Source organism: Miniopterus schreibersii, assembly GCF_964146895.1.
Source record: "Miniopterus schreibersii genome assembly, chromosome: 3".
Lineage (NCBI taxonomy): Eukaryota > Metazoa > Chordata > Mammalia > Chiroptera > Miniopteridae > Miniopterus > Miniopterus schreibersii.
The window spans coordinates 20206797-20234471 of record NC_138103.1 but is presented as its reverse complement, the minus strand read 5'-3'; the positions used below and the strand labels follow the sequence as shown (position 1 = coordinate 20234471).

The window sequence follows — 27675 nt, the reverse complement described above, 5'->3', positions numbered from 1 at the left end:
AGGCAATCAGTGATCTTTTCTCTCTTCCTGTGGTTGATACAACACTCATTTTCCTAATCAAATATTGATGTGAAAGTTATGGTTGTCAATAAAATTCACTCACCATTTTATTGCATCAAAGCAAGGAGGAAAATATAATGCTGTTCTCCTCAAAACTATTTTAACCATGGGCTTCTGGGTTGAAAATTAAATGCCATCTTACAAAAAAAAATACTGAATTCTAAAGACCCTTTTGTATGCTCTATAAAAACACCTCACATAAATAGCTGCTTTTGGAACTTGGCTGCATTGAAGGGTTATCTGGGTCTTCCAGGAATTCTGTTGGAGGTGCAGTTATTACTGTCAGAGCATGAGTCAGTCTTCACCATGCATGCACGTGTCTATAGTTATCATGTCTTTTGTTCAGTTTCCTTATGATGTGGAAGAATGTGATTTTGGTGTAAATCTTGTCAGGTTCAAGTTCAGCCAGTACTTGTTTCTATTGTGTGTCCCTGGGCCTGGGCCTGGGCGGCTTCCTTGATGTGTGATCTACAAAGCCAGCCTTGATGAGTCCATTTGTTTTGTGTGGTGACTGTCTGCTGTGATGTGTTCTAAAGGCAGCATCTCCTCCCAGCCCCCACCCCACAGGTCTATAGTGGCTCTCCTGACCCAAAGATAGGGTGGTCTTTTCTCTGTGTAGCAAGAATCATAGTACATCAAAATGCTTTTTATTTGAGACACAAAAATGCAAAATTGCTGAGATATCAAACATTTTCCAATCCGCTACAATACTGCCACTATGTACAAAATTTCTGATGATAAATGTGCACACATATAAAAATACAGTATGCATTACTATGTACAGTACATGTGCAAAATGTATGGCATTCAAACATGATATGGAATTGATTTCAGGGGTGCAAACAGCAAATACAAAGGCATCATGGTTCTTTTAGAAAACAACATAAAGGCAATACATGAATGGACCCCCGACTGCCATAATTTTTTGTTTCTTAAACGAGTGCTTTAATAAGCAGGGCTCTGTAGATTGGTATTTTCTCCTTTTTTTCATAAAGTGAGATGCTAAGACATAATGTGACAATGAAAATAAGAGGAGAAACACCTATCACGTTGCATTTCTATTGCAAGCAAGAAAAGTAATTTGTATGTAGAAAGGAAAAAACTTTGTATTACTACTAAATATGTACTATTCCTAAACCAACAAAACAAATCTATACTATTTTACATGAAAACAATAGAGAACTATCTACACCTTTGTGAAAATTATAACCTTAAATGGATAATACACTTTTGGGACTGATTTTTGAGAGCTCATTAGTCTCAAATTTTAAATAAAAAGTGCCTCCTTTTGGCAAATACTTGGCAATGCCTTTGGTTCCTTTAAAGCAAGTTTGCATTACTATTGGTTACTTGAGGTTAAGTACTTTTGGTAGATACTAAACCCTTTCCTAAATGCTTCTCCCTCCTATCGAATCAGCACGTTTCTACAGCGTAATGTAGAGAGGTAATTGTTATGAGTCTCTGTGATTCGTGAACTTGGTTAAAGCTTCGTTTTAGTAGTTGGCACAAAGCTCTGTTAAACATGACAGCTGTGTCGATTATCACTGGTGACATATTTTATCTGATTCCAGACAGCACCTTGAGGATCTGAGATTGCCATCCTGTTGTTACAAAGCTGTGACACTTTTTCAATGATTCAGAGCAATGTGTTTGCGTGGAGGGTTAGAGCGCTTTGTAAACATGTGCAGCTTTTTAAATTACAGGCTCCAAATCAAAGGTTCCCAGGAGAAACGCTTTTCAGGGATGCATTTCCTCCAATGCTGAGAGAAGGGCGAGCAGGGAAGACATACACTGCCATGCAGCCACTTCACATGTAAAGAGTAGCCTAGAAAGATCACTGAGCAAGCTCTCCAAAGTTTGAGAAGGAATTACTACATCTGAATTAATTCCAGTTTTGACCGAAACCACCGAAAAGATGAGCTGCACTGCAGGTAGGATGCTCTCCAAACCACACAGGTCTGCACTTGTAAGCTGTGTTTCTTGATGACCCTGACCTTCCAGTTAAGGTTTTTGATAATCTGGGCTAACTCTGTGGCCTCTAGGGCAGTGGACAATCTGTTTGGTGTCTGCTCAGCTGCCCGTAGCCAGGATTCATGTTTGCAGTGATGGATGGAAGAGCGGAGGGTTGCTTGTGAATGTGGTTAATGGACCTGTGCTGCTCGCTGGTAGACACCCAATAGCTATCCTCCCTAACATTCTCTAAAAGTCCCCAGGGGTGCTGGACACCCCCACCCGACCGACAGCGGCATGGGGAAGGCCTGCCACTAGGCGGCCCCCGGAAACGGTGTGAGGTGTGCCCTGGTCGCTGCCAGAGAGCTTTACCACTTCGCTGCGGCCAGTAGAGGGACTGTCCTGGCACTTGTGGGGACAGCTGTCTTGTCAGCTGCTGTGGCTGGTCAGTGGGAAGTCTGAAAGGATGAAGCTCTGTGGCCTGGAATGGTCTGGGGTTGAGGGTGAAGAAGCCTGCATCAGCTCTGGTGACAGAATGGGTGACATGCTCTTGACATAGCTCAGTGTCACTGACTGCAGTTCTGTGGCGCTATCTTATTACCATGACTTTGCCTACAACAGGCGCAGTTTGGAGGCAACACCGGACTGCCTTGGCCACTTGTTCTTGCTGACCAGTCACGAGTATACCCATGTTTCTGTGTCTGAATGATGTTGACTGGTCACGAGATAACTCGTGTCTGTGTGTTAATTTAAGTAATTTCAAGGTCTGAAAGCAGTGTAGAGTTTTCAAAGAGCAGAAAAGTAGCCTGCCATCTGGGCGAGTTCTGGCTCGAAGTAGCTGGTCAGCAAGGTGTTAAACTGCACTTACAGGAGTGTCAGTTACATGGGCCACAGAACTGTGCAGTTTTTAAAAAGGAAATTTAAATAAGATCTCTTTAGTATTATAAAAATATTCATATAAAACAGATATAGTATCTGAACGAGAAATTCCACGAATTCAGAATATATCTATGTACAAGTACGTGGCAAATACTATACAGTAGATTGCACAGTTCAGGAAAAACACTAGGACCTGAACCATCAGCACTGGGCCTAAGGTTTTCTAGCACATGCTTTGCTGAAATGTACAAGATGACACACCCTGGACTTCCAAAGACTGTGTAGAAGCTTTGGTACAACTCCTGTGCATCCCATCCCATGACATGACCAGACACCTATATACACTAGAAAGGTAAGCTTGACACTGCTGTGTTTCAGGAATATTTAGGGAAATAAGACTGATGTGAGATAACACATTTCTGGGAGTTGTTTGGCAATAGGATATTCTGCAAGATGATCCACAGCAGTACCACCTCTAAACTACACACTGAAAATCCAGCTGGCTGTCTGACCTGGGTTTTAAAGGCTGTGAACCTCACCTCCAACACCACAGTCCTCTTTAGCAAACACACGCCTTTCCCACTACATTTACCTCTAAGTACACTGAGTGAGGGCAAAGGAGCCTGGATTACAGAGCATCATCTTTGGTCACGTCACATGCTGCACGTGGTCTGTGTCCTCACTCTGACCTGGAACATGTAGATGGGACCCGGGAGAGCAGCATGGTGCCCAGCTTGCTGCTCAGGCCAGGCCAGGCGGGCCCAGTGGAATGGTGAGAGTAGGTGGCTGGTAGACTTAATAACCAGTCTCCTTGCCTGCCTGCCTTTGAAGGAAATTCTGGTACATAAGGTTTGAACACAGATGTAGAGTGGGCACAACAGCAACATAGTCCAAAGAGCAGGCTAGTGAGATGGCATTCTTTGCACTGTGGAGTATGTTTGGAGAGCAGCCTTCCTGTGGCATGTGTCAAACCCTATTTTAAAAAGGCAACAAGGGGGCCTGAGGGCCAGGAAACGATCTTTGCACACAACTCAGGAAGATGGAAACAGAAAGTTCTTTAACGAAAAGTTCTTTAACAAGAGTCAGCAGCACTAGTGTTCAGTTGCCTCCTATAGTCCCACTGATATTTGGTGCTAATAAGCCATTTAAATCTGAATAAAGATGACACGTAGAGTCCAAGTATGGACCAGATAAGCTCCAGAAAAAACCCATTGCTAAGACCTGCCCTAAGAAAGTACCTTTCTGAGTCCACAGCCCTGCCCTGGAGACAGGCCCTTCTGAAAGGAAATGACTCGAAGATGCACATCGTGCCCACGACAGAGCTCTCGCTGGGCTTGGTCAGACGGCAGCGTTCTGGGCCCCGTGCACAGGATTACCGACTGCTAACAGTTAAACTACTCACCCGGACCACACTGAACACCGCCTCTGCCCGGAACCGTTCAGAAGCCTTCGAGTTGGGAAGTGCCATTTAACAGAGGGCTCCAGGGTTCTGGGTGACTGAGTTCTGGAAAAACGGACTTTTCTTACATGTAGTGAAATTTACAAACTGAAATAAAAATTTGAAATAGTATCAGCTCTTAGGCAAAACACAAACCTAGAAATGATTCACAAATTCTTTCCAAATAATGGGTCAGGTTGCCTCTCCATGACCCAGAAAGAGCAGCCCGACCCCCAGGCTCACACAGGCGAGGTGGAGAGCACGAGAATACTATTTAATGAAAACCTCCACACTTTTTGGTAGATTTCAGGATTTTTTTTCAGTTATATACATTTTGTCATATGCTTAAATGACTATTTTGAAATCATTTTGGAAATCCTGTGATAGTTGGCATTTTAGAAAATTCTTAAGAAACTACTCAACAAGTGTGATAACTTTCTATATAAAAAAACTAATAAAACCTCCAGTTTTTTGATCTTCGGCTTGATCATATAGCGAGAACTCAGGTATGTCCAGTTCCAAGCCTGTAAAACGATGACCAGGATGAGCGACAGAGAAGAGGGCAGCCAGAGCTGGAGTCCACAGGCCAGTCTAACCTGTAACCGTTGTGGGAATGTCCTGGGAACGAGAGACTTCTCCCTTGCCTCGTTTTGCGACTCACCAGCTCAGAAAGATATTTTACACTGAAGCCTTTTCTTGGTTCTTTGAGATGGGTCTGGTTACCTGAAATACATGTGGCTCAAGTACTCTAGAAACGTTCGCGTTATTAAAAGAAGTAGGGCCACTGGATACCCAATTCCTTACCCCAATGCAGGCTGTACAAATCTCAACGCAGAGTGCAGATATAAATGTCTAATTTATACATTAAGTCAATCTAATCAACCCAGAGGGATGCTAACAGAATTTTCAGTGTTATCAATAGACCTGGACTTTTTACAGGAGATTGTTTTTGATAGTATTTTGAAGACACTGTCTGGTTATGGTGAAAGAACTTACATTTAAATTTAAATTTGGAAATCTAAAGATTCTAAAAACCACAAAATAAACTACAACACAAATTACATTGGTTTCTGAATGGAACCAAGTCTTCAGCTGGAAGCTGTCGCTGGACTGGCTGGTGCTCTCCGCGGCCTTGGATCCCTGCTGTGTCTTGGGCCGGCTCAAGCCACGTCTAGAAACACACGGTGGTGATCTCTCACCTCCCTCACACCGGCATTCTTGTTTCATTGGAGCTGTCTGCCTTGTATTTAGGGCCTGAAAGTGACCACAGAGGTTTAAATGTAGTTGATTACCAGAGAATCCGTACTTGGTTCTCCTGTGCACATTACTCTGTTTTTATCTAAAGGTACTTTTCATTCTTTACTGGTTTGGAGAAACAGAGGTCTTCTTTGACTAGTGATTTTTCAGAAGGCCCTGTGCTATATAAAACCGTAGACATTCACTGCTGGGTGCAATGAACGTTCTCAAACTTGGTTTCCAGGCTGTGACCATCTATCTGTTCTTTCTGTGACAATATATTTTCATTGCAACGATGCAACTATGGATCTGTCTCTTAAAAACTGACCTTTTAGACTCATCCTCTTAAACCTTGTGACCTCAGACAAGAATCTGTGATGTTAGTCCCATGGCAACGGCAGGTCTTGTGGGTCTAGAAAGTCAGCAGAGAACATGCTTGGGGCAGTGGCACTGAGAGGTGTGAGTCCCGACGAAGTGTTGGGCATGGTGATGTCTAACCACTCCATGTTGTCCAGGTTTGAGTCAGAGAGGTCAAGTGACAGACAGGGAGTACTTGCGGCAAACTGGGCCTCGGAGGTTTCCATGGGTGAGTGCGAGTGGTCCAGCATGCCCGAGTGACTCAGCAGGTCATTATGGAGATCCTCAATTAGGGAGAAGGGCTCTCTGTCCTCGCCGCTGCTTTGTAGTGGAGTAATTTCATTGGCTGAAGGTAAAGTCCCATCCAGGAAAGCTTCTAGTTGGTTCTCTAAGCTGGCAGATAAACTGCTCATAGGTTCTAAGGATATGGGTGGTGCCATTTGGACTTGGGGTGGTGGCCGGGACACCACTGTGTTGACTGGCATTGTGGTGATGCTGGCTGTCACTGGTCTCATTTTGGAAATAGGAGAAGGCTCTTCCTTTATAGGGAGGGAAATCTCTGTGCAAAATGAAATAAGTAATTAGTAAAGATTTACTATTTAAAATTTGTATTACTAAGACAGCTATTTTTGCACTGACTTAATACACAGTCCATCTTAGAGGTAGGAAGAGAATGCTATTGGTCCTTGATAACCTTTAGGATGATGGGTCATTTTAGTTAAATATTTACATTGATAACATTTTGATATGCTTTTACTTCTTTTTCATACGAGTAAGCATTAAAAGCAGTTATATCCCACCAGGCAGGAGTTGCTGGTTTTAGATGATCTGATCACTGGGTCCTATTCTTGGTAGTTTTAGGTGTAAGATAGCGCTCGAATCTGCACCACGAATCTGCGATTACGGCAGCACACCACCCCGAAGGGAATGTGCAAACGTGTATCCTCAGTGTCATGAAAGATCTAATTATATGTGTTCTTTTTTATCATTGTAGTTGAACTGTGTATCCCATTTAGCTATATAAATGCTATATAGAGTTCTGAAAAGATACAGTGTCATCTTATGTCACTTTTCTTTCTTTTTGTTAGTCTCCACCCGAGGATATCTTTTCCATTGATTTTTGGAAAGAGAAGGAAACATCAACGTGAGAGACACAGTGATTGGTTGCCTTCCGCATGTGCCTGGACTGGGGCTGGGGATCAAACCCCCGACCCTTTGGTCCACAGGCCGATGCGCTAACCACTGAGAAACCCAGCCAGGGCAATCTTATTTCAGAATTAAAGCTAATGGCTCTTTTGACCTTATTTAAGATGAAGTGGGTCACCTTATTTTTCTCACTTTTTTGTCTTGTTTCTTGAGTTTATATAAAATCTTGAGGATTTGGTAAATGTGGCAAATTAACGGACCATCTGCTATAGATATCAGTGTTCACTTAACTACATATATTTAAAAAGTGTATTTTTCACTCTTATGAGTATCTGATTTCGTTTCATTTATATGTAGACACACTAAAAACTTGACTTAATAATAGCTCTTACAACTCAATGAATGACTGGGATGTGTAAACAGGTGAGAGAAAACATTGCAGATTTGATCCCTCTGTGTAAACCATCAACTGTGTGCTGTATGCGCTCTCAGGACAATTTGTTACTTTTCAATATCTGTGAGTCATCTATAGAATTGTTTTGAAAGCTGAAAGTATAATCTAGGTAACTAGTCTTATAATCAACTATTTAAATCTCTGTTCTCATTGTTACTGGTATTCACAATAAGATGAAATAATATTAGATACTCTGCCATAAAAAATCATTCCTTTGAGCCCTGGCCCGTGTGACTCAGGGGTTGGAGTGTTGGCCGGCACACCCAGGTCACAGGTTTGATTCCTGGTCAAGGGCATGTACCTGGGTCACAAATTCGATCCCCAGCCCTGGTCGGGCGCATGTGGGATGCAACCAATCAATGTATTTCCTCCCCCTACCCCTCTCCCTCCGAATCAATGGAAAAAATATCCTTGGGTGAGGATTCACAAAAAAACCAAACCAAACAAAAATAGTCATTTCTTTGATGACTGTCACATTTTAATTTCCAAGTTTAAAAATTATTCTTTTTAATCATTTAAAAAGGTACTTTCACCAGATTTGGCAAAAAAATTTTTAAAAATTTTAAATTCAGGATATGGAATGTCTGTTTCTCTAATTATAGTTTAGATATTTAATGATTTAAATTATTTTCCAAGGCTAATATATAGTTCTTTGGAGGAAAAAAAAAAAAAAAAGCTATTCATGCTATTGGTACCCATAGATCTGCAGTCAAATATCAAAAATTTTCTATATTATGCCAAACACTGTGATGGGATCATTAATGTCAAAATCAAGTAGTACCTTGTATGAATGGAGAAATTTTGATAACTATTTAAAAATCTGAATAAAACTCCTTTCCCTGGGAAATTTAAGACTACTTTAAAATAGTTCAAAATAGCATTTTAATTTTTGAAGTATTTGTAAGCTGAGGCAAAGATATCTTTGATTTTGTGTGGTTTATATCCCTTTTTAAGACGACACATGTAAAATCTAAGATTTTCAGTTATATGTAGAAAGTTAGTTTTAGAATTGCCTTGGCATATTAATAAAGTTACTAGACCCCAAGCTAGGTAACTTGGTTGTCTCCAAATTAACTCATGAATTGGAATGTTTTTATCCCATTGCAATGACTGATACAACATATGGAATAAGTTTTGAAGTTTGCAATGTGGAATTTAAATCTGTCTATTTTGCTATTTTGAGATGGTTTATCTTTTTCAGCAGGTATGTACCTGTGAGTAAATATAACATTATCTCACTATTTTAACCTGAAACAATGGTTCTTCCTCCATTTGTAAGTAAGTTGTTTTAATGGCCTAAATTTAACAGATTTTAAAACAGTAAATTCAGTTAGAATATGTGAGCTCTAGAGGAAAACTTTCATAAACTTGTGATAAGGGATTAGGGGTCTGATGTGGCTTTTGACTTACCTCCACTCTTAATGAGGATATCAAAGAGGTCGTCCATCTGCTGACTATGTGCATTGGAAATCTACAGCCAAGGAGAACATAAATTAGCTTTCATACAAACCCGAAGTGTTACAGCACCAAGGGGCCTTACAGATCAGCTAGTTCTTATCAATCCATCATTTTGAAAACACTGAGGTCCCCTGGGAAGTGAAACCATTTACCCAAATGTCACAGCTTGTTAGCTGACAGAGCAAAAATGGGGCTAATGCCCAGCTCAACTCGGCTCAGCTCACCTTTACACTGACTTGTACATTGATTGCATTTTGAGAGGCTTCTCATATTTTAAAAAATGTTTTAGTTCACTTGCATTCTGGTAAAAATATACAGTATGGTATAAATGTGATCATGCTGTATTTTTTCAGCTTTACTGAGAGTAACTTGACATATAGTAAATTGCAGTTATATGAAATACACAATTTGATAAGTTTTGACATGTATACAGCCATTAAACTATCAGCAAAATCAAGACAATATTCCACTGCTCCTAGTTTCCTCATGCTCCTTTGTGATAGTACTTCCTTCATCCCTAGGCGACACTAATTTGATTTCTTACATTATAGATTGGTTTACATTTTCTGGAGTTTTATACAAATGGGCTCATATAGTATGTACTCTTTCTTGGGGGTGTGTGTGGCTTCTTTCACTAAATATGATTTTGAGGTTTATCCATGTTGTAGATTATACCTTAGGAATAATTTACTCCTTTTTACCACTGAAGTTTTTTATTGTAAGAAACAGAAGTCTGACTGGGTTGTTACTTGATTTTGGCCATTACAGATAAAGCTGCTATGAACATCTGTGTACAAGTCTTTGAACAGACATATGCTTTCTTCTCTTGGGTAAATACCAAGTGGTATGACTAGATCATAGGGTAGGTGTGTTTAAGAAATGGCTGTTTTCCAAAGTGACTGCACCATTTTACAGTTCCAACAGCAATGTATGAGGTTTCCAGTGGCTCTACATTCTCTTCAACACTCGGTACAGTTGTCCACTTTAATTTTAGACATCTAATAGGTGTGCTGTGGGAGTTAATGTGTATTTCCCCAATGACTTGGTGTTGCATCTTTTCATGTGCTTTTCTGCCTTCTGTGTATCTTCTTTGGTGATGTGTCTGTTCAAATCCTTTGCCTATTCCAGACTTTTCATGCTTACTGTTTTTATGGTATGTTTTTCTAACCATTTATTTTCAACTTGTGTCTTTATATTTAAAGTATGCTTCTTGTAGAAGCACACATTAGTTATCTATTGCTCTATTATAATTTTTCTAAAACAGTGGCTTAAAACGCTAAACGATTACTATCTCACAGTTTCTGTGAATCAGGAATTTAGGAATGGTTTAGATGGGTAGTTCTGGTTTGGGGTCTTCCACCAGGTTGTAGTCAAAATGTTGGCCAGGTTACAGCTATCTCCAGGCTTGGCTGGAGAATGTTCTTGTAAAGGTGGCTCACTACACGACTGGCAGGTTGGTGCTGGTTGTTGATGGGGACGGGGGCGCTTCAATTCCTGTCCACATGGCCTCTCTCAGATCTGCTGGACTGTCCATGTGGCATGACAGCTGGCTTTCCCCCACAGCCAGCAGTCCAAGAGGGAGCAAGGCAGGAGAGGTGTGCCTTTTATCAGTCTGTTTCAGAAGTCACACACCATAATTGCCTATTCCATTCATTAGGTGCCAGTCACTAAGTCCAACCAGGGAGGACTATCAGAGAATTTGCAGACATATCTTAAAACTACCATACAGCATGTAGTTGGTTCTGTGTTGTTGTTTTTTAACTCATTCTTTATTATATTGTTTACTAGTGTGTCTTGTGTAATCATTGCTATGGTCAAGTTTATATTGCTATTTTACTGTTTCTGTTTGTCCTGTTTTCTGTTTCTCTTTTCCTGTCCTTAAAAAAATTTTTGATTTCTTTGAATTCTAAATTTTCATTTTTAAAAAGCTATAGTTCTTAACTTACTGTAGCTATGCAATATACACCCTTAATTTTTCATAGGCTACTTAATGCTGCATATAAAATATAAACCCCTGTAACCATATAGATCTATTTATTTCCTGCATCCTTTATTAATTTTAAGTAAATATCATACCTATATATTTTATAAAGCCCTCAGGACATTATAATACAGGTTTGCTTGATCTGAAAATATCTCTAGTTCGCTTACATTTTTCAGGGATATTTTTACTTGATACAGAATTCTGGGTTGATAGAGGGGAAGAGGTGTGAGGGACTAAGAACTTTCAGGATGTTTTTCCACTCTTTTCTAATGACAAGTAGACCACAAATCAGATAGTTGTTTCCCTGTGTGTCCTGTATTGCTTTTTTTCTTGATGCTTTCAAGATACACCCTTTAACTATGGCTTCAATAACCTGAATCTGATATGAGGAGACCTTCTATTTATCCGGCTTGGTACTCACTAACCAGCTCAAAGCTGTGAACTTGTCTTTCATCATATTTGTGAAAAATCCAGCCATTATTTCATAAAATATCTTACCTGCCTCATTCTTTCTCTCCTCTCCTGGAACTTCTATCATACTATGTTGGATTATTTGATACAGAATAACAGGTTTCTGAGTTTCTGTTCACCTTAAAAGTTGTTTTTTCTCTGTTATTCAGATGGATAAGTTCTACTGATCTATCTTCAAGTTCACTGACTTTTTTTTAACCTCTGCCATCCTCATTCTGCTAAGATCACCTATAATTGTTCCATTTCAGAGACTGTATTGTATAGTTTTAGAACTTTCATTTCATTAAAAAATAATTTATATTTGCTTACATTCCCTATCTTTTCTTCCCTTATGAATATAGTTTCTTTTAAAAATATTTTCCAATTACAGTAGACATACAAATATATTAATTTCAGGTGTACAACATAGTGATCAGACATTTATATAACTTACAAAGTGATCACCCCAGTAAGTCTAATACCCATCTGAAATCATACGTAGTTATTACAATATTATTGAATATAGTCCCTTTACTATGCTGTACATTCGTGTGACATCTTAATCCCTTCCCCCTTTTCACTCATCCCCCCAAAGCTCTTCCCATTTGGCAGCCATCAGCCTGTTCGTATGAGTTTTGTTTGTTCAGATTCCATATAAGTGAAATCATATGGTATGTGCCTTTCTGTCTGACTTATTTTACTTAGCATGGATGGACTAGAGGGCGTTATGCTGTCACAAATGGTAAGATTTGGTACTTTTTTTATGGCCAAATATCCCATTGTGTATATGTACCACATCTTTATGCACTTGTCTATTGATGACTTGGGTTGCTTCCATATCTTGGCTGTTGTAAATAATGCTGCAGTGAGCATAGGGGTGCACATATCTTTTTGAATTAGTGTTTTGGATTTCTTCGGATACATACCCAGCAGTGGAATTGCTGGGTCATATGCTAAGTTCTGTTTTTAATTTTTTGAGAGAATGCTATACTGCTTTCCACAGTGGCTTCACCAATTTTCACAAACAGTGCATGAGGATTCCCGTTTCTCCACATCCTCGCCAACACTTGTTTGTTGATTTATTGACAGACATTCTGACAGGTGTGAGGTGATATCTCATTGTGGTTTTCACTTGCATATCCTGATGGTTAGTCATGTTGAGCATTTTTTTATGTGTCTATTCGCCATCTGTATTTCTTCTTTGGAGAAATGTCTATTTAGGTCCTCTGTCCATTTTTTAATTAGATTGTGTTTTTTTTGGTGTTAAGTTATATAAGGCCCTTATTGGATGTATTATTGGTGAATGTCTTTTCTCATTTAGTAGGATGTCTTTTCATTTTGTTGATGGTTTACTTTGCTGTGTAAACCTTTTAGTTTTTTTCTTTTGTTTCCCTTGTCTGAGGAGACATATCGAAATAAATATTACTAAGAGCAATGTCAAAAAGTTTACTGCCTATGGTTTCTTCTAGGAGGTTTATGGTTTCAGGTTTTACATTTAAGTCTTTAATCCACTTTGAGTTTATTTTTGCATATGGTATAAGAAAGTGGTCTAGGTTAGTTTTATTTCTGTCCAGTTTTCCCACTACCACTTATTGAAGAAAATGTCTTCACCCCATTGTATGTTCTTGCCTCCTTTGTCATAGATTGACCACGCAGGTGTGGGTTATTTCTGGGTTCTCTATTCTGGCCCATTGATCTGTATGTCTATTTTTATGCCAGTACTATGCTTCCACCCTGGAGAAAGCTGCCCTCCAGCTCTCTCCCTGAAATGAGTTTCGTTCCTTCCTGTATACCCCTGGTGCTTTTTGAGCTGCTGCCCCAGCACAGGAGCTTGAAGTGAGTTTGTGAGCAAGTGAGTCAAAGGCATAATCTCCTTACAATATATAACATTTCCTAATGTCTCTTAGCACCAGTAGCCAAATTACATGGCCATGACCATCCCGTTTTACATATGATACTGGACGTTCTAAATGACTTATCCTCACTCCCACCTCTCCAAGAAAGCAACTGCTCAAGTGTCAGAATGCAAATGAAAACCCAGATATTTTCCCCTCCAAATCCTGCCCATTTTCCATAACAACAATGGCCAATTTGTAGCAGCCAATTTTTCACCTCTTGTGTATATGTATTTATTTTCTTATAACTAGCTCTAACCATTTCAGTTTCAGGGTATTGGCTCTCTGCATATTTCCATAATCATCACCATAACAGCTACCATTTATTGAGTGATTGAAATTGCTAGACACAATACAAGGTGGTTTAAAATACACTATCTAGTTTAATTCTCAACCCCGTGTAGAAGGTAATATTATATATCTTAAAGATAGAGAGACAGAGATACCATTGGAACACTGACCACAAGCAGGCCTGACAAACTCAGGGACGGGAAGTAATCATACAGGACAGTTGATCACAATTCCGTCAGAGCAGGTAGTTACGTCCTAGCCTATAGCAAAGGTCAGTGAAATCTGTCCATTGTTTTTATGCTTCTAGGATAACATATCAGAGCAATTTTCTTTTCCTCCTTCTAAAGACACAACCATTGGCAGCAGCATGAGACCATGGAACCCCTCATTGTTACCTTGTCCCCGCAGACCATCTCTAAGTGTGAATTAACTACCGTTTACCCACCAACGTAAAAGAGGTATGTGTTTCTCCATATGATTTCTCCCACCTCCTTAACCTACCAACAGTGGATTGCAGGTTGCTCTTTAATTTTCATCCCTTGATTCTAATGTATAAAATAAGCTGCAAAACTACTGTTCTTGTGGTGATGAATTTGTAAGTTATAAAAATATGTAATAAGTGTGTTGCATACCTGAAAGTAATATAATAACGCATGTCAATGTGAATAAAAAATAAAATAAGCATTGCCCTTTCCAATCCATGGAGGTTTTCATACCTGGCATCATGTGTTCCTTGTGCAGGTAGGTCCTCTCCTTCTCCCTCCCACCTTCAGTAATCAACTACTATATGATCCCACTTAAATGTAGAATTTGAAAAAATCTAGAAACAGACTCACAGATAGAGAGAACAAGCTGATGGTTGCCAATAGGGAAGGTTTGGGGAATGGAATTTAAAAAAATGTAGTTTCAATAAAAGAAGTTACAACAAAATAACTACTGTATATAGTCCATCCATTCAATAAACATTTAAAAGATTGAGTTATGTTAAAAAAAATTCTACGGACATAAGAATGGATTTTACATAGCAGAATGTTAATAAAACGACTCTGGGGCTGGAATGGCTCAGTGGTTGAGCATTGACCTATGATGCAGGAGATCGAGGTTCGATTCCCAGTCAGGGCACATTCCCTGTGTTTTGGGCGATCCCCAGCAGGGGGTGTGCAGGAGGTGGCCAATCAATGACTCTCCTCTTTCTGAAATCAATAAAAAAATATTTTTAAAAAAGACTCTGGGTGGTAGGACCACTGGTGATTTTTTTCTATTTTATATTTTTCTGGGATTTCCAAAATTTCTGAATGAACACGCAAAGATTTTCAAGAGACTAGATGTGAGCAAAACATAAATGTTAAGTGAAACATCACTAACAACTCTTCAGGAGCACAGAAATGAAAACTGGCATCAGATTGTTTTAAAACCTCAGACACATCAACATGTCTCTAAATCTATGAGAACTTAGGAGACATGGTCAGAGCTGAATTCAATTTTTTCCTCACTTTTCCATAACTATCAACTTGTCAAGTTCCCCTAAAGGAGGATCTCACATAGGGAAAAATGGAAAAAGAGGGACCTGAATAACAATCATATCTATCCTAACATGACCCATTCCTTGGCCCCAAAGAAAAAGTTAAAAGACAAACCCTAAATTTCCGAGTAACTGCAGGTTACACAGCTGCTGGAACCTGCTTGGAAGTCTTCATAGGAAAGGATAGTGTGATTTTAAATAGCATTTAAAATGTAAACAAGGCTCCGAGCCATGAACTTAGTATTTCTTTTCTTTTTTTTTTTTTAAATATACTTTACTGATTTCAAAGAGAGGGGAAGAGAGAGAGAGAGAGAAACCAATGAAGAGACAGTCACTGATCAGCTGCTTCCTGCACAACTCCCACTGGGGATCAAGCCCGCAACCTGGGCCTGTGCCCTGACCAGGGATTGAACCGCGATCTGGATCATGGGTTGATGCTCAACCACTGAGCCATGCCGGCCGGGTGATGAACTTAGTATTTCTTTTGAGGCGAGTCCTTCTTAGAAAAGGGATTCAATTTGAGGATTACAGACAAAATAGAAGCCACTGGCCTCACTTACCTCTGGAAGTGAGGGCTGGGCACTGCGTGTCTGCTTGATGGCCTCCTCGTAGCGGGGAGGGTCTTTCGTCTTGGGGACTGGGCTCCCAAACAGCGAGTGCTGGACAACAAACTGCTGGGGTGGAGGGGGCGAACTCGGCTGTGGCAAGCAGAGGAGGAAGTCAGCTCTGGGCAGTAAGCTTCCTTCCACGGCAGACAAATCATGGACCTCCTAAGCCGGTGAGGCTGATAGCACAGGTGGGCCATCTTGTGTGGGGAGGGCCGTCTTCACTGTGATAACAGCTAAGCTGCCCCTCACCAATGTCACCCCAGTATTTTCTGAACACTGATCTTCAGTCATTCCAAGCCTAAAGCTCTGGGCTTTGGAATGGTCTGTACCCAGTCAGTGTGTCACGCTGCAGTCACCACAGGCTTACCTTGCTAGGAGGGCTCGGTCCGTTTTGCAGGGATGGAAGGGGTGCACTTCTGGGTTGGAGAACGCTGCTGGGTGTCTTGTTAACAAAGGGCTGCTGGGCCGTTGGAGCGGGTGGTCTCTGATGTGAAAGAACTGCACTGGATGCCGAGCTTGTGAAAACCTGTAATGAATAAATATTTCCCCATCAGTTTGTCCTTTTGCTCTTAGTACTAAAGGAAACCATGTTTTAAAACGGTCGGCACACTTTTTCTGCAAAGGGCCACGGAGTATATGGTTTAGGGTTTGCAGGTCCTGCTGTCTCTGTGGTGACCGCTCCCCTCTGCTGCTGTGGCACAGAAGCAGCCTGGACAACGTGAAAATAAATGCGTGGGGCAGGGTTCCAACACAGCTTCACCCACAAACAGGCGGGGATGGATTTGGCCCTCAGGCATGGTCTGCCACCCCGTCAAGTGTCAGTGGCCCCTCCGCTCAGTGGCCCATCTTTGACGGCAGTGGGGACAGTGCTTTGTGGGAAAGCAGCACTTCCTAGGTGTGGTTTCCCTTGCGAATGAAGCTGAATTTTTTCTGTTCCTCACTAAGGTGATCGCATCTACTCTCCTTGCTTTACTGTTCACAGTGCATCTAATGATCCCCAAGCCAACCTCTCTCTTCTAGCCTTGTTTCCAAGTTTGTAAACCACATTTACAAACGTACATTTGGGACATTTCAAATGTAATATCTTCCAAACTAAACTTTTCCCTTTCTTCCCTTCACCCCCAGTCTCTGAGGGAAAGTAATTCCTGGTTTTGCCTTCATGTTCTTTTAAACTTCAGTAAATTTTAAACCAGTCTACTGTCTCCTCCCTTCAGAGCTCATACTCCTTAGAAATGGCTCTTGGATCAGGCCTCTGTTCTGTGCTGTCCTAATCCAGGTCCTCACTATCTAACACTGGATTCCTGCCAGAGCCACTTTGCTGTGCCCCCACCTATCAACCCTCCACCGCAAGTACAGTCTTGGCATGCGCCTGACAGCTCCGCCACACTGACCAGCTTCTCTGTCTTGAGGGTAAAAGTTAACCTTTGGCTGGTGTGCAAACCTTCTTACTACCGGACTGGCCCTTTTCCATCCTACCCAAAAGGTTACACGTGCTGTGGACACACTCAGGTTTCCAGTTGCTTGAAAACCTCCAAATCCTGGCAAGGCCCTATTTAGAATCTGCCCCTTCTGAGAAGCGGTCTCTGCTCCGTCAGGCAGAGGTGAGATTTGTTCCTGTGGGACTACAAAGTTCTGTTTAGCCCCCAGTGAGAGCCAAAGGCTTCAGGACTTTTTACAAATGTATGGCCAGACTACTGGTATTGTAACGGTATTTCACAGAACTGGTTTGCTCATAAAAATATTTAATATACTTTATGCCACTAACATCCCGAGAGAGAAAAACATATCCTCTGTGTTTTTATTATAAATATACATAAACATTTCTTAAACGTGCAAGTATGTGTGTGTGAGCGTTTATATTCCTCCAAACAGTATGATGTCTCCGGGGTGATGAGTTCTATAAATATATCCCTCTTTTAAAAGGTTGAATACCCTAATATTTGGTAAAAACAAAATTCTTCCTTTAAGTTGGAAATAATGATTCCTAATTCTAGTGTTTTGAGAGTCAGTGAATAAGTCCTTATTTATCCTGTCCAGATGTTTTTCTCTTTCCCCCTAAAACAGACAACTGTCTCAACATTTGAACATTCGCTAAGCTTATTACTGCACTAAAATGTTACTTTGAGCCCAAACTAAGTAATATGCAACTAGAACTTACGTATTTCTCATAGGAGAGTCCAAAAGAGAGCATGTGTGTTAATGTCTTTCTCACCTGAGAGGTGGTTTCTGTCTGTCCCTCAAGCTGTCTCAGCCCAGACAGCTTATGGAGCATATTCTACAGGTCCATCTAGTTATCCAGGTCCCTTTATGTAGAAGATGGAAACTCTGGGACAAAGACTAATTCTCAAGGTTTGTAACAGTAAGTCCTACTTTTGAGGCCTTAGGATTTTCCTGGCAAGGATATGTGCACACAGCTCCACCTACTGGATGGTGGGAATTCTGGTAACTTTTGGGATTATTTAACATCAGAACTTTTGGGTGGAACTCGTATAGAGGACACTGAGCCCTAGATCAATACCAGACTTTTAAAGATGAGGAAAGTGACACTAAGAGAAAGAGAACTGTGCACAAGGCCCACCACATAGGTGAACCAGAATGATAGCCAGACCCAGGCCTTCTGGTTCTCAGTCCGCGAGATGGCAAACTCAAAATAAAGAAGGATCTTACTCAAGAGACACATTTCAGGAAGCACCTTTTTCATTTTCAAATATCTCTTCCCAGAGAACAGCACTTTTTTTGCCCTACAATAAATGGTTAATTTCAGAGTTTAGACCCCGGAAAAATTCTATATATGAAGAATGAAAAAATACCTTTGAAACTTTTACTTAGGAGTTTAACTGTTAACATGATCTATCTTTTAGCGATAAAAAACTCTTTCTCTTTCCCAAATAACTGGATAATCTGTAGCCAAATGGCATCTGACCTGAGCCTTCCGGGGTAGGAGATGGATTGTGGAAAGAACCAAGGGAGCTCCTGGAGGAGGCTCCTGTGAAGATGCCAAGTGGCCGAGCAGGTGAGGGACCAGTTAGCAATGCCTGTCACCCATTAGCGTTCACCAACCTTTCTGATTTGCTGTGGCTGACCGAGCACGTGTGGTGTGAACATGCCTGGTTGCTGAGATCCAGGCTGGGCCAAGCCCGAGGACAAGGTGGTAGTTGCTATCTGAGGCTGAGTCTGGACGCTTGCTTGTGGGGGAGTCTAGGAGGAAAAAAAAAAATTTGTCACAGTCAAAGTCAGAATCAAGAGTCATTTGATTCTGGTCATTTGGGGATCATATCTGGAATAAGGTAAAATGTTCAGATACACACTTCAACTCATAGGCATCTAAATTTGAGCCTTAACAATTCTAAACCATAGAGTTAAAAAGATCAGTTATTTTCATGCTCTTATTCCTTAAGTGATTAAGGTGTTCACTTAAAACTTTGTGGAAATAAGAACCTGTAGCAGCTCTACACTTAATAGGTCAGGTGTTACAATAATTTTACTAGCAGCAAGGAAATCTGTGATGCTAAGAGTCTAAATCCCTGCGTTTAAGCTGCAATGAGTCCACTCTCTGGGGACAGTCAGCCATGTGCCGGCACACACAAGCCCAGCATGAAATGCAGTTCTCCTAGGTCAACTCCCATGGAAGATTTGGACAGAAAAAAAAGTTTAGAAAAGCTACATTAAAGAGAATTTCCATTTCACAGTCTAAAGATTAAACATGGGAATTAGGATTTTTGCAAATGCCAAAGGCCTGTGGGTCATGCCTCCTAGGCCAGGGTATACTCTGCTCAGGATGTCTGGGCAGTCAAGGCTGAGGAGCACTGCCTATGGCCCACATTGTGCGAAAACCTATGGAAGTCACGTTACATAAAAACAACTTAAAGTCAGTGCAAAGGTTATGGGGCATAAAGGAAATTCCACCAGTAGCAACTCAACATCTTTACTCCTAACCTCTGGTCACCTTTTCCTTAGTGTGTGCATCTTTGCATGTATAATGCCTTTCAGGGATGACATACAGGAGGCAGAACATAAGAGTGGACATGAGAGTAAGAGCTCTGGGGTCAGAAGGCCGAGGTTTAAACACTAGTTCTGTCCTCAGGCAACTTGCTAAGCCTTCAAGGGCCTCAGTTTCCTTATCTAGAAATGGGCTTCATCACCTGGGTCTTTCGGGAAGGGAGGGTTAAAGGAAGTGAGCCATGTAAAGTGCCTGATGCTGTAGCGTGTGCATAGAGTCCTCGGTGATAGGAGCTATTATCATCATAATGTCAGGGGTGTAAAAGGTGCCCTGGCTCAGTGGCATTGGCTCGAGCACTGAAGGGTCACAGGTTCGATTCCCGGTAAAGGGCACGTACCTGGGTTACAGCCCCCCCCCCCCATTGGGGCTTGTGCGGGAGGCAACCAATCAATGTGTCTCTCACATCTCTCTCTCCCTCTCTCCCTCCCCTTCATCCCTTCTCTCCCTCCCACTCTCTCTAAAAATCAATGGGAAAAATACTCTGAGGTGAGGATTAACCAAAAAAAAAAAAAAGTAACAAATAGAAAAGCACCCCATTTTTTACTACATAAAAACAGTGCTGATGGCTCAAATTTTAAATCCCCCCCCCGCAACAGTTTTCTGCCACTGTGAAACCTGATTTGGATGCATTTATGAAAAAGCTCAGGTGTCTGTTACTAGCAGTGTCCATTCCAAGCAGGCTGCAAGGCAAAGTAGTTAGAAGACACACTTCACACCTGGAGTTTGAGGCTGCCTACAGGGAGCTGCACGGAGGTGACACTGGAGCCCTGGATAGATACGGGGAGCAGCAGCTGAGCAGTTTGCGTGGTCAGCAAAGCCTGCGGCTGAGCGACAACAGCAGGCGGTGGCTGTCCCTGGGAACTCACGTAAAACTGCGAGACAATGCTTGGCTGCTCTGCCTGGGCCACAGGGACCTCTTGCTTGATCACTACAGCCTTTTTGGCAACAAGCGTCTGGCCACCCGCAGAAAGAGGCTGGCCCACAGAGTGGCTGGCCCCTGGTACAGGCTGCCTGGGGCTGGAGCAGTCAGTGAGCGAGGTCTCATCTTTGATGGAGGATCCCCCGCTGCCCTGCTTCTGCTCTGCCTGACTGACAGAATTAGCTGGGGCGCTGGGCTGGGGGTCCAGTGGTCGCCGCTGCTGTTGCTGCTGCCCTCGTTTTTCCACCTCCAGTTGCATTTTCAGAACTTCCACGAGCTTCTGCTCTTGTTCCAGTTTCCTTTTCAGCTCTTCGATCTGCTTCTCTTTTTCCTGAAGCTTGCGATCCTTCTCAGCTGCATCCAGTTCCAGTGAGGACAGAGTGCTGCTGGTGGGACTTAGGCTGTCTTCGTTACTGGTCACTCTCAAAGGAGATGAGCACAAGAACTGGGACGGAGACATCATGGTCATGATCTCGGTGAAAGTGTCGGCCATGTTTGTGTCCTCGGTGCTGAGGCTGGACTGTTCGGAGGGAGACGGCGAGATAGGCAGAGGTGAATTAACATTTTCCACGTGGGCCACATTGCTGGTTCCAGCAGATGGCAATTCTGGCTTGACAGTGGAGCCCGGGCTCGTCACACAGTTATGCAGTGTGGTGACTGGCACTGCCATGGTGACTTCTGGGTTACTGGTGACAACGGCAGATGTCGACACCGCTGTGATGCCATCAGCAGCACCACTGCTGTTCATTTCCTGGTAAGGTTTCAGGCGCTCGATAAGGTTCGGTTTGGTGCCCGACACAGGAAGACCCCTTAACTTCAGTTCTGTCTTCAGTTCTGATACCTGGAAGTACAAACAAATCAGCTCTCTTTATGTGGCATTATAGCTTTCTAACAAGTCTACAGGACACCTCTGTGACCAGGAAAAGTGCCTACATCTGCCAGACAACTCCATATTACCGCATAGCTGAAAGTGGGAGTTTTTCTTTTTAGCACACAGAAACACACACACTACAGACCTGAAGAAGTTGAAAGGCAGTAATAATAAAGCAAGGGTTTTTAGAGGGTAATTCCTCTGTTATATCAAAGAAAAGATTTACTACCAGAAAGGATACCAGCTACATTTACTGAGTAATTACTATGTGCCAGACACTGTTGGAAGTGCTTTATTCTTTCAGTTAATCTTAACATGAGGTGCAGGTATTATTATTCCCATTTTAAAGACGAGGAGATAGAGGCAGAGAGAGGTTGAATCGCTTTTCCCAAACTTGGTAATGAGCAGGGAAGAAAAAAATCTGCCTCTGGAGTCAGAACAGGTATGGTGCCACAACACAGTATATGCTCAATAAATGAGAGTTATTACTGGTCATTGTAATAACATTATAAAGTAAACTTAATGGACGTAAAAGGAAAGTACCTCTATCAGAGTTATCATATTGTTGGTAAAGTTGAATGTCTACTGAAAACCACCTGCTAGACAAATCTAACAAGTCATTTACACCTCCGTGTCACTGATGGGTGAATAGACTCTACTTGGAATGATTACCTTTAGGTCGTCCAAGCTGGAAGGCAGAGGCCCTGGTTTCCTCACAGGAATGGACGTGTTCTGTCTTGGTGTATTAGGTGTGGTACTGTTCAAAGCTGAATTCCCACTGGTGTTATTTTTGTCATTGAGTGGCCTTCAGAAGAAAAAGAAAATTAGTTTTTAATAAAATAATTTCTGGATTTGACATCGCATATGCTAAAAATTTGACTATTAACTTAGGAGGAGAAAAATACCACGGTTATGATCTAGAAGACTCAATATGGTAAAGATGTCAATCAAATCAGGTCCCAATAAAAATCCCTGCAGCTTTTGCTTGCTTGCATGCTTTGTAGAGATTTAGAAAGTGACTCTAAGCTTTATATGGACATGCAAAGGACCAAGAATGGCCATGCCATCCCTGAAGCAGCAAAGCAAAGTTGGGAGAGCCATACCACCAGATACCAGCACTTATTACAAAGCCAGTGGTTCAGATGGTGTGGTGCTGGTGCAAGGACAGAACAGACATATCGAGAGACCAGAGAATGAGAAACAGACCCCCACATACATCGGCCTTATCACAAAGGTGACACACCACTGCAGTCCCATCAGATAGTATTGGGCCACACTGGATATTCATACAGGAAAAAAACAGCACTCTTGATTGACCCCCACACCTCACATCATCCCCCAAAACCTAAATGTGAATTTTGAAAACAATAAAGCTTTTATGAGAAAACTAGTATAATATCTTCGTGACCTTTGGATAGGAAAGATTTCTTCAACAGGACACACAAAATACTAACGAAAAGGGACACCTTTAAAAGGGTGAAAAGTTAAGCCATTGGAGAAATACTTATGTTTTTCTTACAAAGACCTCATATCTACAATATACAAAGAATCTTGCAAATCAGTAAGATAAGACAGAAAACCCAATGGGAAAATCTTGAATAAGCATATCACAAGAAAGTATATCTAAATGGTCAATAAACATGTCAACAAGGCCTTAACCTCAACGGGTATGAGGAAAATGTAAATGAAAAGCACAAGAGAACAGCATGGCACGCCCAGAAGGACACTGCTATACCAACACTGCTAATACCAACTACTCAGAACAGCCAGGACTCTCCCATACACAGCCGGCAGAACTGTGCACTGGTACAACCACACTGGAGAACTGTTTCATAGTATCTCCTAAACAAAACCCCACTCCTCTTCTCTGACTCAACAATTCTACTCCTACACAGACACCTGACAAAGACATGTATTTGTCAGGCAAAAGATGTAGGCTATCTATTATGGCATTTTTCATAATAGCTCCAATTGGAAGCAACCCAATTGTCCATCAAGAGTATGATGGGTGGATAAATTGCAGAATACTAGACAGCAATAAAAATGAACTCCTATTTCCACCAATGAAGATGCATCTCACAAACATAATGTTGAGCAAAAGCAGCCAAACATACGTGTACTATAGGGTTGCATTTATACAATGTTCAGAACAGGCAACAGCAATCTATGGGCTAGAAGTCAGGATAGTCACCGAAAGAGGGACTGATAATGTTCTATTTCTTCCTTTCTTTTTAAATTTTGATTTACTGATCTTAGAGATGGAGAGGGAGTGAGGGAGAAGGAAACAATGACTTGCTGTTCCACCCACCTATGCATTCATTGGTTGATTCTTGTATATGCCTTGACTGGGATCGAACCCACAACCTTGGCGTATTGGGATGATGCCCCAACCAACCGAGCCAGGGCTAGTGATAATGTTCCATTTCTTGATTTAGGTGGTTACAGGGGGATGCTTACTTTGGTGTCAATTTTCACTTATGATTTACGGAATTCTCTGTAAGTTATACTTCATTTTAAAAAACTTTATTTAAAAATGTTGGTTAATCAGTTGTCAAGTTCCAAAATTAGGTGCTTTTGAACTCATTTCCTTAAATGCCTGTCCACATCAAACCAAGGTCCCCTAACTTCTTTCAACTGTGATATTCCTGCCAACAATGGCATTTCCTTTTCTGGTGGCTGACACCTATTAAAGAGGGGTGACATGGTGGCTGACATTGTACAGTCAACTCCACTGCAGCCCAAGGCTTTACTATCATAGAAGCCCTGGTACTGACGCCAACGAGACTCTGAATTCCACCTTCTGAAATGGGTCTGAGGTGACGTGGTGTATGGGGCGAGGCCCACAGTTGGATGAGCTTTCTCAAGGGAGTTTTAGGAAGCCTGTGCTTGAAGCCAGTTCTGGCCTTGTCAACAGCTAACTCTTTACGTTCGAGTCTTTTCAAATTTTGTCGAAGTATTTGAAGTATTGATGAAATGACAAATATTTCTGTTATTCTCCTTTCTAAAAATTCAACTCTTAAATCTTACTTTTGAATTATGAAAACATTTTATTCAAATCAGTTTCTCAATCTTATATTTAATATTGTTTCCACAAGGAGCCTTTTTAGAAACTTTTTTCCTAATTGCTCTCCCTGTGAAGTTTTAATTCCATAGATATACTGCATATTTATGTATTTTATCTATGTGCTGTATTAAATAAAAAGTGTAAGATTCCCCTCAACCAACTTGTGCGCCCTTGTGAATGAGATCGTCTCCTTGAGAATGCATAATTTCAATGAATTATTCCATTCATGCTCTTTTTGGTTGAGATCCTACAATATTCTTGGTTACTATGATGAAGAGTTCAGTGTTTAATTCAACCTTTAAAATAACAGAAATAAATTATCTATTTTTTCCCCAAAACAGGAGGAAAAAAGTGGGGTTTGGAGGGCTGACGGATGTGATCACTGTGTTGGTGAGAAACCTGAAGTTGAGAGAGATGATGTGACCTTCTAGGACCTTTCAGCCAGTGTGTGGCCACACCGGGACTATAGCCCTGTGTCTTCAGGCTCTTGGTCCTTCCATGGTACCAAAGGTGCGTCATCAAGAAAATTCCACTACTGTGGGTGCTACAGGACTTCAATAGTTTCTTGTAATGGAGTTTTGGTAAAAATAAAGTGTGTTAAAAGCACCTCTACTTTTAGGACCTGGAAGTTAAGCAGAACTGGTGTTCCGTCTTTGTGTGGTGAAATAATACTCAAAAATGAGTGGTCCTTCCTCCTCCTGGTCCCTGGATCTTTTTGTGTGATATTTTCCGTGGGCAGGTTGGCTTGGTCACTTCAGCAGTGGGAATGTTTGAGGACGGGGAAACTGAAGTCTTGATGGAAAGAGTTCAGAAACCCCACTCCTCAGATGTATTCTTTCCATCTACAAAGCCGGCCCCATGCAGCCAGTTTCTTTCATTTCAGGAAAGGCTTTCATAGAGCAAAAAAAAGTCCTTTTATGGGGTTTCAGTTGAACAGTTTCCTCATCTGGGAGTGGGGTCACTAATATCAATCCTCATAGACTAACTGTGCGGATGATGATGATGTAAGTGCTGAGCACACTTCTTGGGGTATCGGAAGCACACACATGTGAGCTATCGCTGCTGTTCTTGTCACGGTGCCCAAGGCTGGTGGTGGCAGTGGGGATGCCTCCCTCGGACCTGGACAAAGCTGCAAAGCAGTGCAGTTTGTCTCTGACGCTCTTTCAGCTCTCTTGGCCTTCCTGGTCCCCTGCCAACGTCGACAGCTGTCTGAAGCCTGCTTGCTCTTAAAATAACAACACGCTACCAGATTCTTCCCTCCTTCATCTCTGTGCCCTGATGTTGCAGATTTAAGTGCTTCACAGTAAGGGCTGAATGACTAATTGGTCTAACCTTCCTTGACATATTTGGTTCTTGAACGAAAACAGTGAACTGATAATCATTAGCATATGAGGAGATCTTTCTTACACAGAAGCTTCTTAGAGGGTCTTAACTGTTTTCTCCTCCTAGAAAACAGGGGCTCCCCATGGAGGAATGCTTAACCTGCATGCAGAAAACAAGTACAGTGTCTACGGACCATGTGATTATACATCGAGGGGTTTGATCACAGAGAATGATTTTTCCTTGTATGAGATTTGATCATTTCTAGATTTTCTTTTCTCAAGGTAATGTAAATATCCCTTTCTCCTAAAAAGTGAACAAAATGAAGAACAGGGGCTTTGCATCTTTACCTGTTTCCCAGAAAAAACACATTGAGGATGTATAACTAGAAGTTTTCTTTTATTACATAATTAAAATAAGCTATGGATGCCTTGCTATGGATTCAATTGCAGAAACTATCAGAACTCACCCCCACTCTCCCTCCCAATTAGGCTCAAACTTTGGAAACATATTTCTTCTCCACAGTTGTTGGTCACAAAGGCCTTTTATTCACCGTCTTTTGGAACATCTAGCCTGTTTCTTCCTTTCTACTATCAGTGCCCTTTCATCTTCTTGCATCTACTTTACTGCAAAATTTCTAACTTGTTTTCCGATTTCCAGACTCCCCTTCAGTTCTGGGGTCAAACAATTCTTTCCTGCGAGATTAGATAGTCGGCCCAACTTCAGATTCCTCCGGACATTGGCTCTACTCAACTCTGTCCTCCAGTTTTCTTAAAAACTAATCATATTCATTACTCACCAGGCCACAATTCAACAGGCATTGCACTCCGTACCTCCACTCGCATCATTCCTGTGCTTGGAGGGCCCTTCCCAAGTTTCAGGTTCTTTCCCACAAACATATCTTGCCCTTTTCATAAAACTTCCTTTGACCACTGCAGGCTTTATGGTCACCTTTTTTTTTTTTTAAAACTGTTTATACCATGTCTTATACTTCTTATGCTTTTCTCACAGCACTTAATACTAGGCAAATCTTTCTTGGATGAGTAATTGTGAAAAGTCACTTCTAACTTGAAAATTCAGAACCAACTTTGGGGACAAAAACCAAACAGCATGAAGGCTACTCTCACTATGTTCACTTTAGACACTGTCGAGAAGCTTTGATGGCAACAAAATGAAAATGGTCATTAAGCACAAATAAATCACAACATCCAACCTTCAGAAACTAATGGGTCCTCATAAAAAACCCACAGTGAAATCCACTTTAGCCCCCAGCCCGTACTTGAGTGGTGCAGGCAGGATGGTCTGGTAGTTGTAGTGCTGCTGCTGTTGGCTCAGGATCTGTAGCTGCAGGAACAGCTGCTGCTGCTGGAGCAGGCGGGCGTAGTTGGAGTCCAGCTGCGGCTCGCTCTTCTCACCTTTCTGGTCTGGTGGAATGTACTGGTGGTACTTCAACTTCTTTACCCGTGGTTTGGGGTCTTTGCATTTTTTGCTACGGTGCTTGTCATTCGGATTCTTGGGATGGCTTTGCTATTTGTGAGAAAAAGGGAATAAGAACATTTTAAGAGACACCACCGTGTACAATCTATTTTCCTGTGCCCCAGTGATTTGAAATGAAAAAGCATCACAGCTCTGGAACTAGTAGAGCCACTTTGGAAAGCAATGTACTAGATACTTAGTCCCTTGACCAAGAAATCCTGCTCCTAAGAACTCATTTCTCCTGCTGCCTTGTTCCCTCAGACTACGGGCAAGATGCTCAACTTAGCATCATCCATT

At 41.6% G+C, this 27675-nt stretch overlaps 1 protein-coding gene and 1 long non-coding RNA gene across 10 annotated transcripts in view; one reads left to right on the top strand and one right to left on the bottom strand.

Moving 5' to 3' along the window:
• The window catches only part of LOC308555207, a 39857-nt gene extending 14640 nt beyond the window's left edge, over positions 1-25217 (top strand). Inside the window, exons 3-4 of the long non-coding RNA XR_013998519.1 lie at positions 13946-14056; positions 24924-25217. This is a non-coding gene — a long non-coding RNA (uncharacterized lncRNA). The remainder of the gene's footprint in view (positions 1-13945; positions 14057-24923) is intronic.
• Positions 691-27675, bottom strand: part of MRTFB (myocardin related transcription factor B) — a 262736-nt gene continuing 235751 nt past the window's right edge. For all 9 annotated transcript variants that reach the window (XM_081133191.1, XM_081133187.1, XM_081133195.1 and 6 more), the window contains 8 exons: positions 27182-27429; positions 22191-22323; positions 20445-21488; positions 18789-18926; positions 16096-16254; positions 15681-15818; positions 8931-8991; positions 691-6479 (listed from right to left, as the gene is read on the bottom strand). In XM_081133191.1, coding sequence (XP_080989317.1) covers positions 5944-6479; positions 8931-8991; positions 15681-15818; positions 16096-16254; positions 18789-18926; positions 20445-21488; positions 22191-22323; positions 27182-27429 — 2457 coding nt within the window. In that variant the 3' untranslated portion in view covers positions 691-5943. The remainder of the gene's footprint in view (positions 6480-8930; positions 8992-15680; positions 15819-16095; positions 16255-18788; positions 18927-20444; positions 21489-22190; positions 22324-27181; positions 27430-27675) is intronic.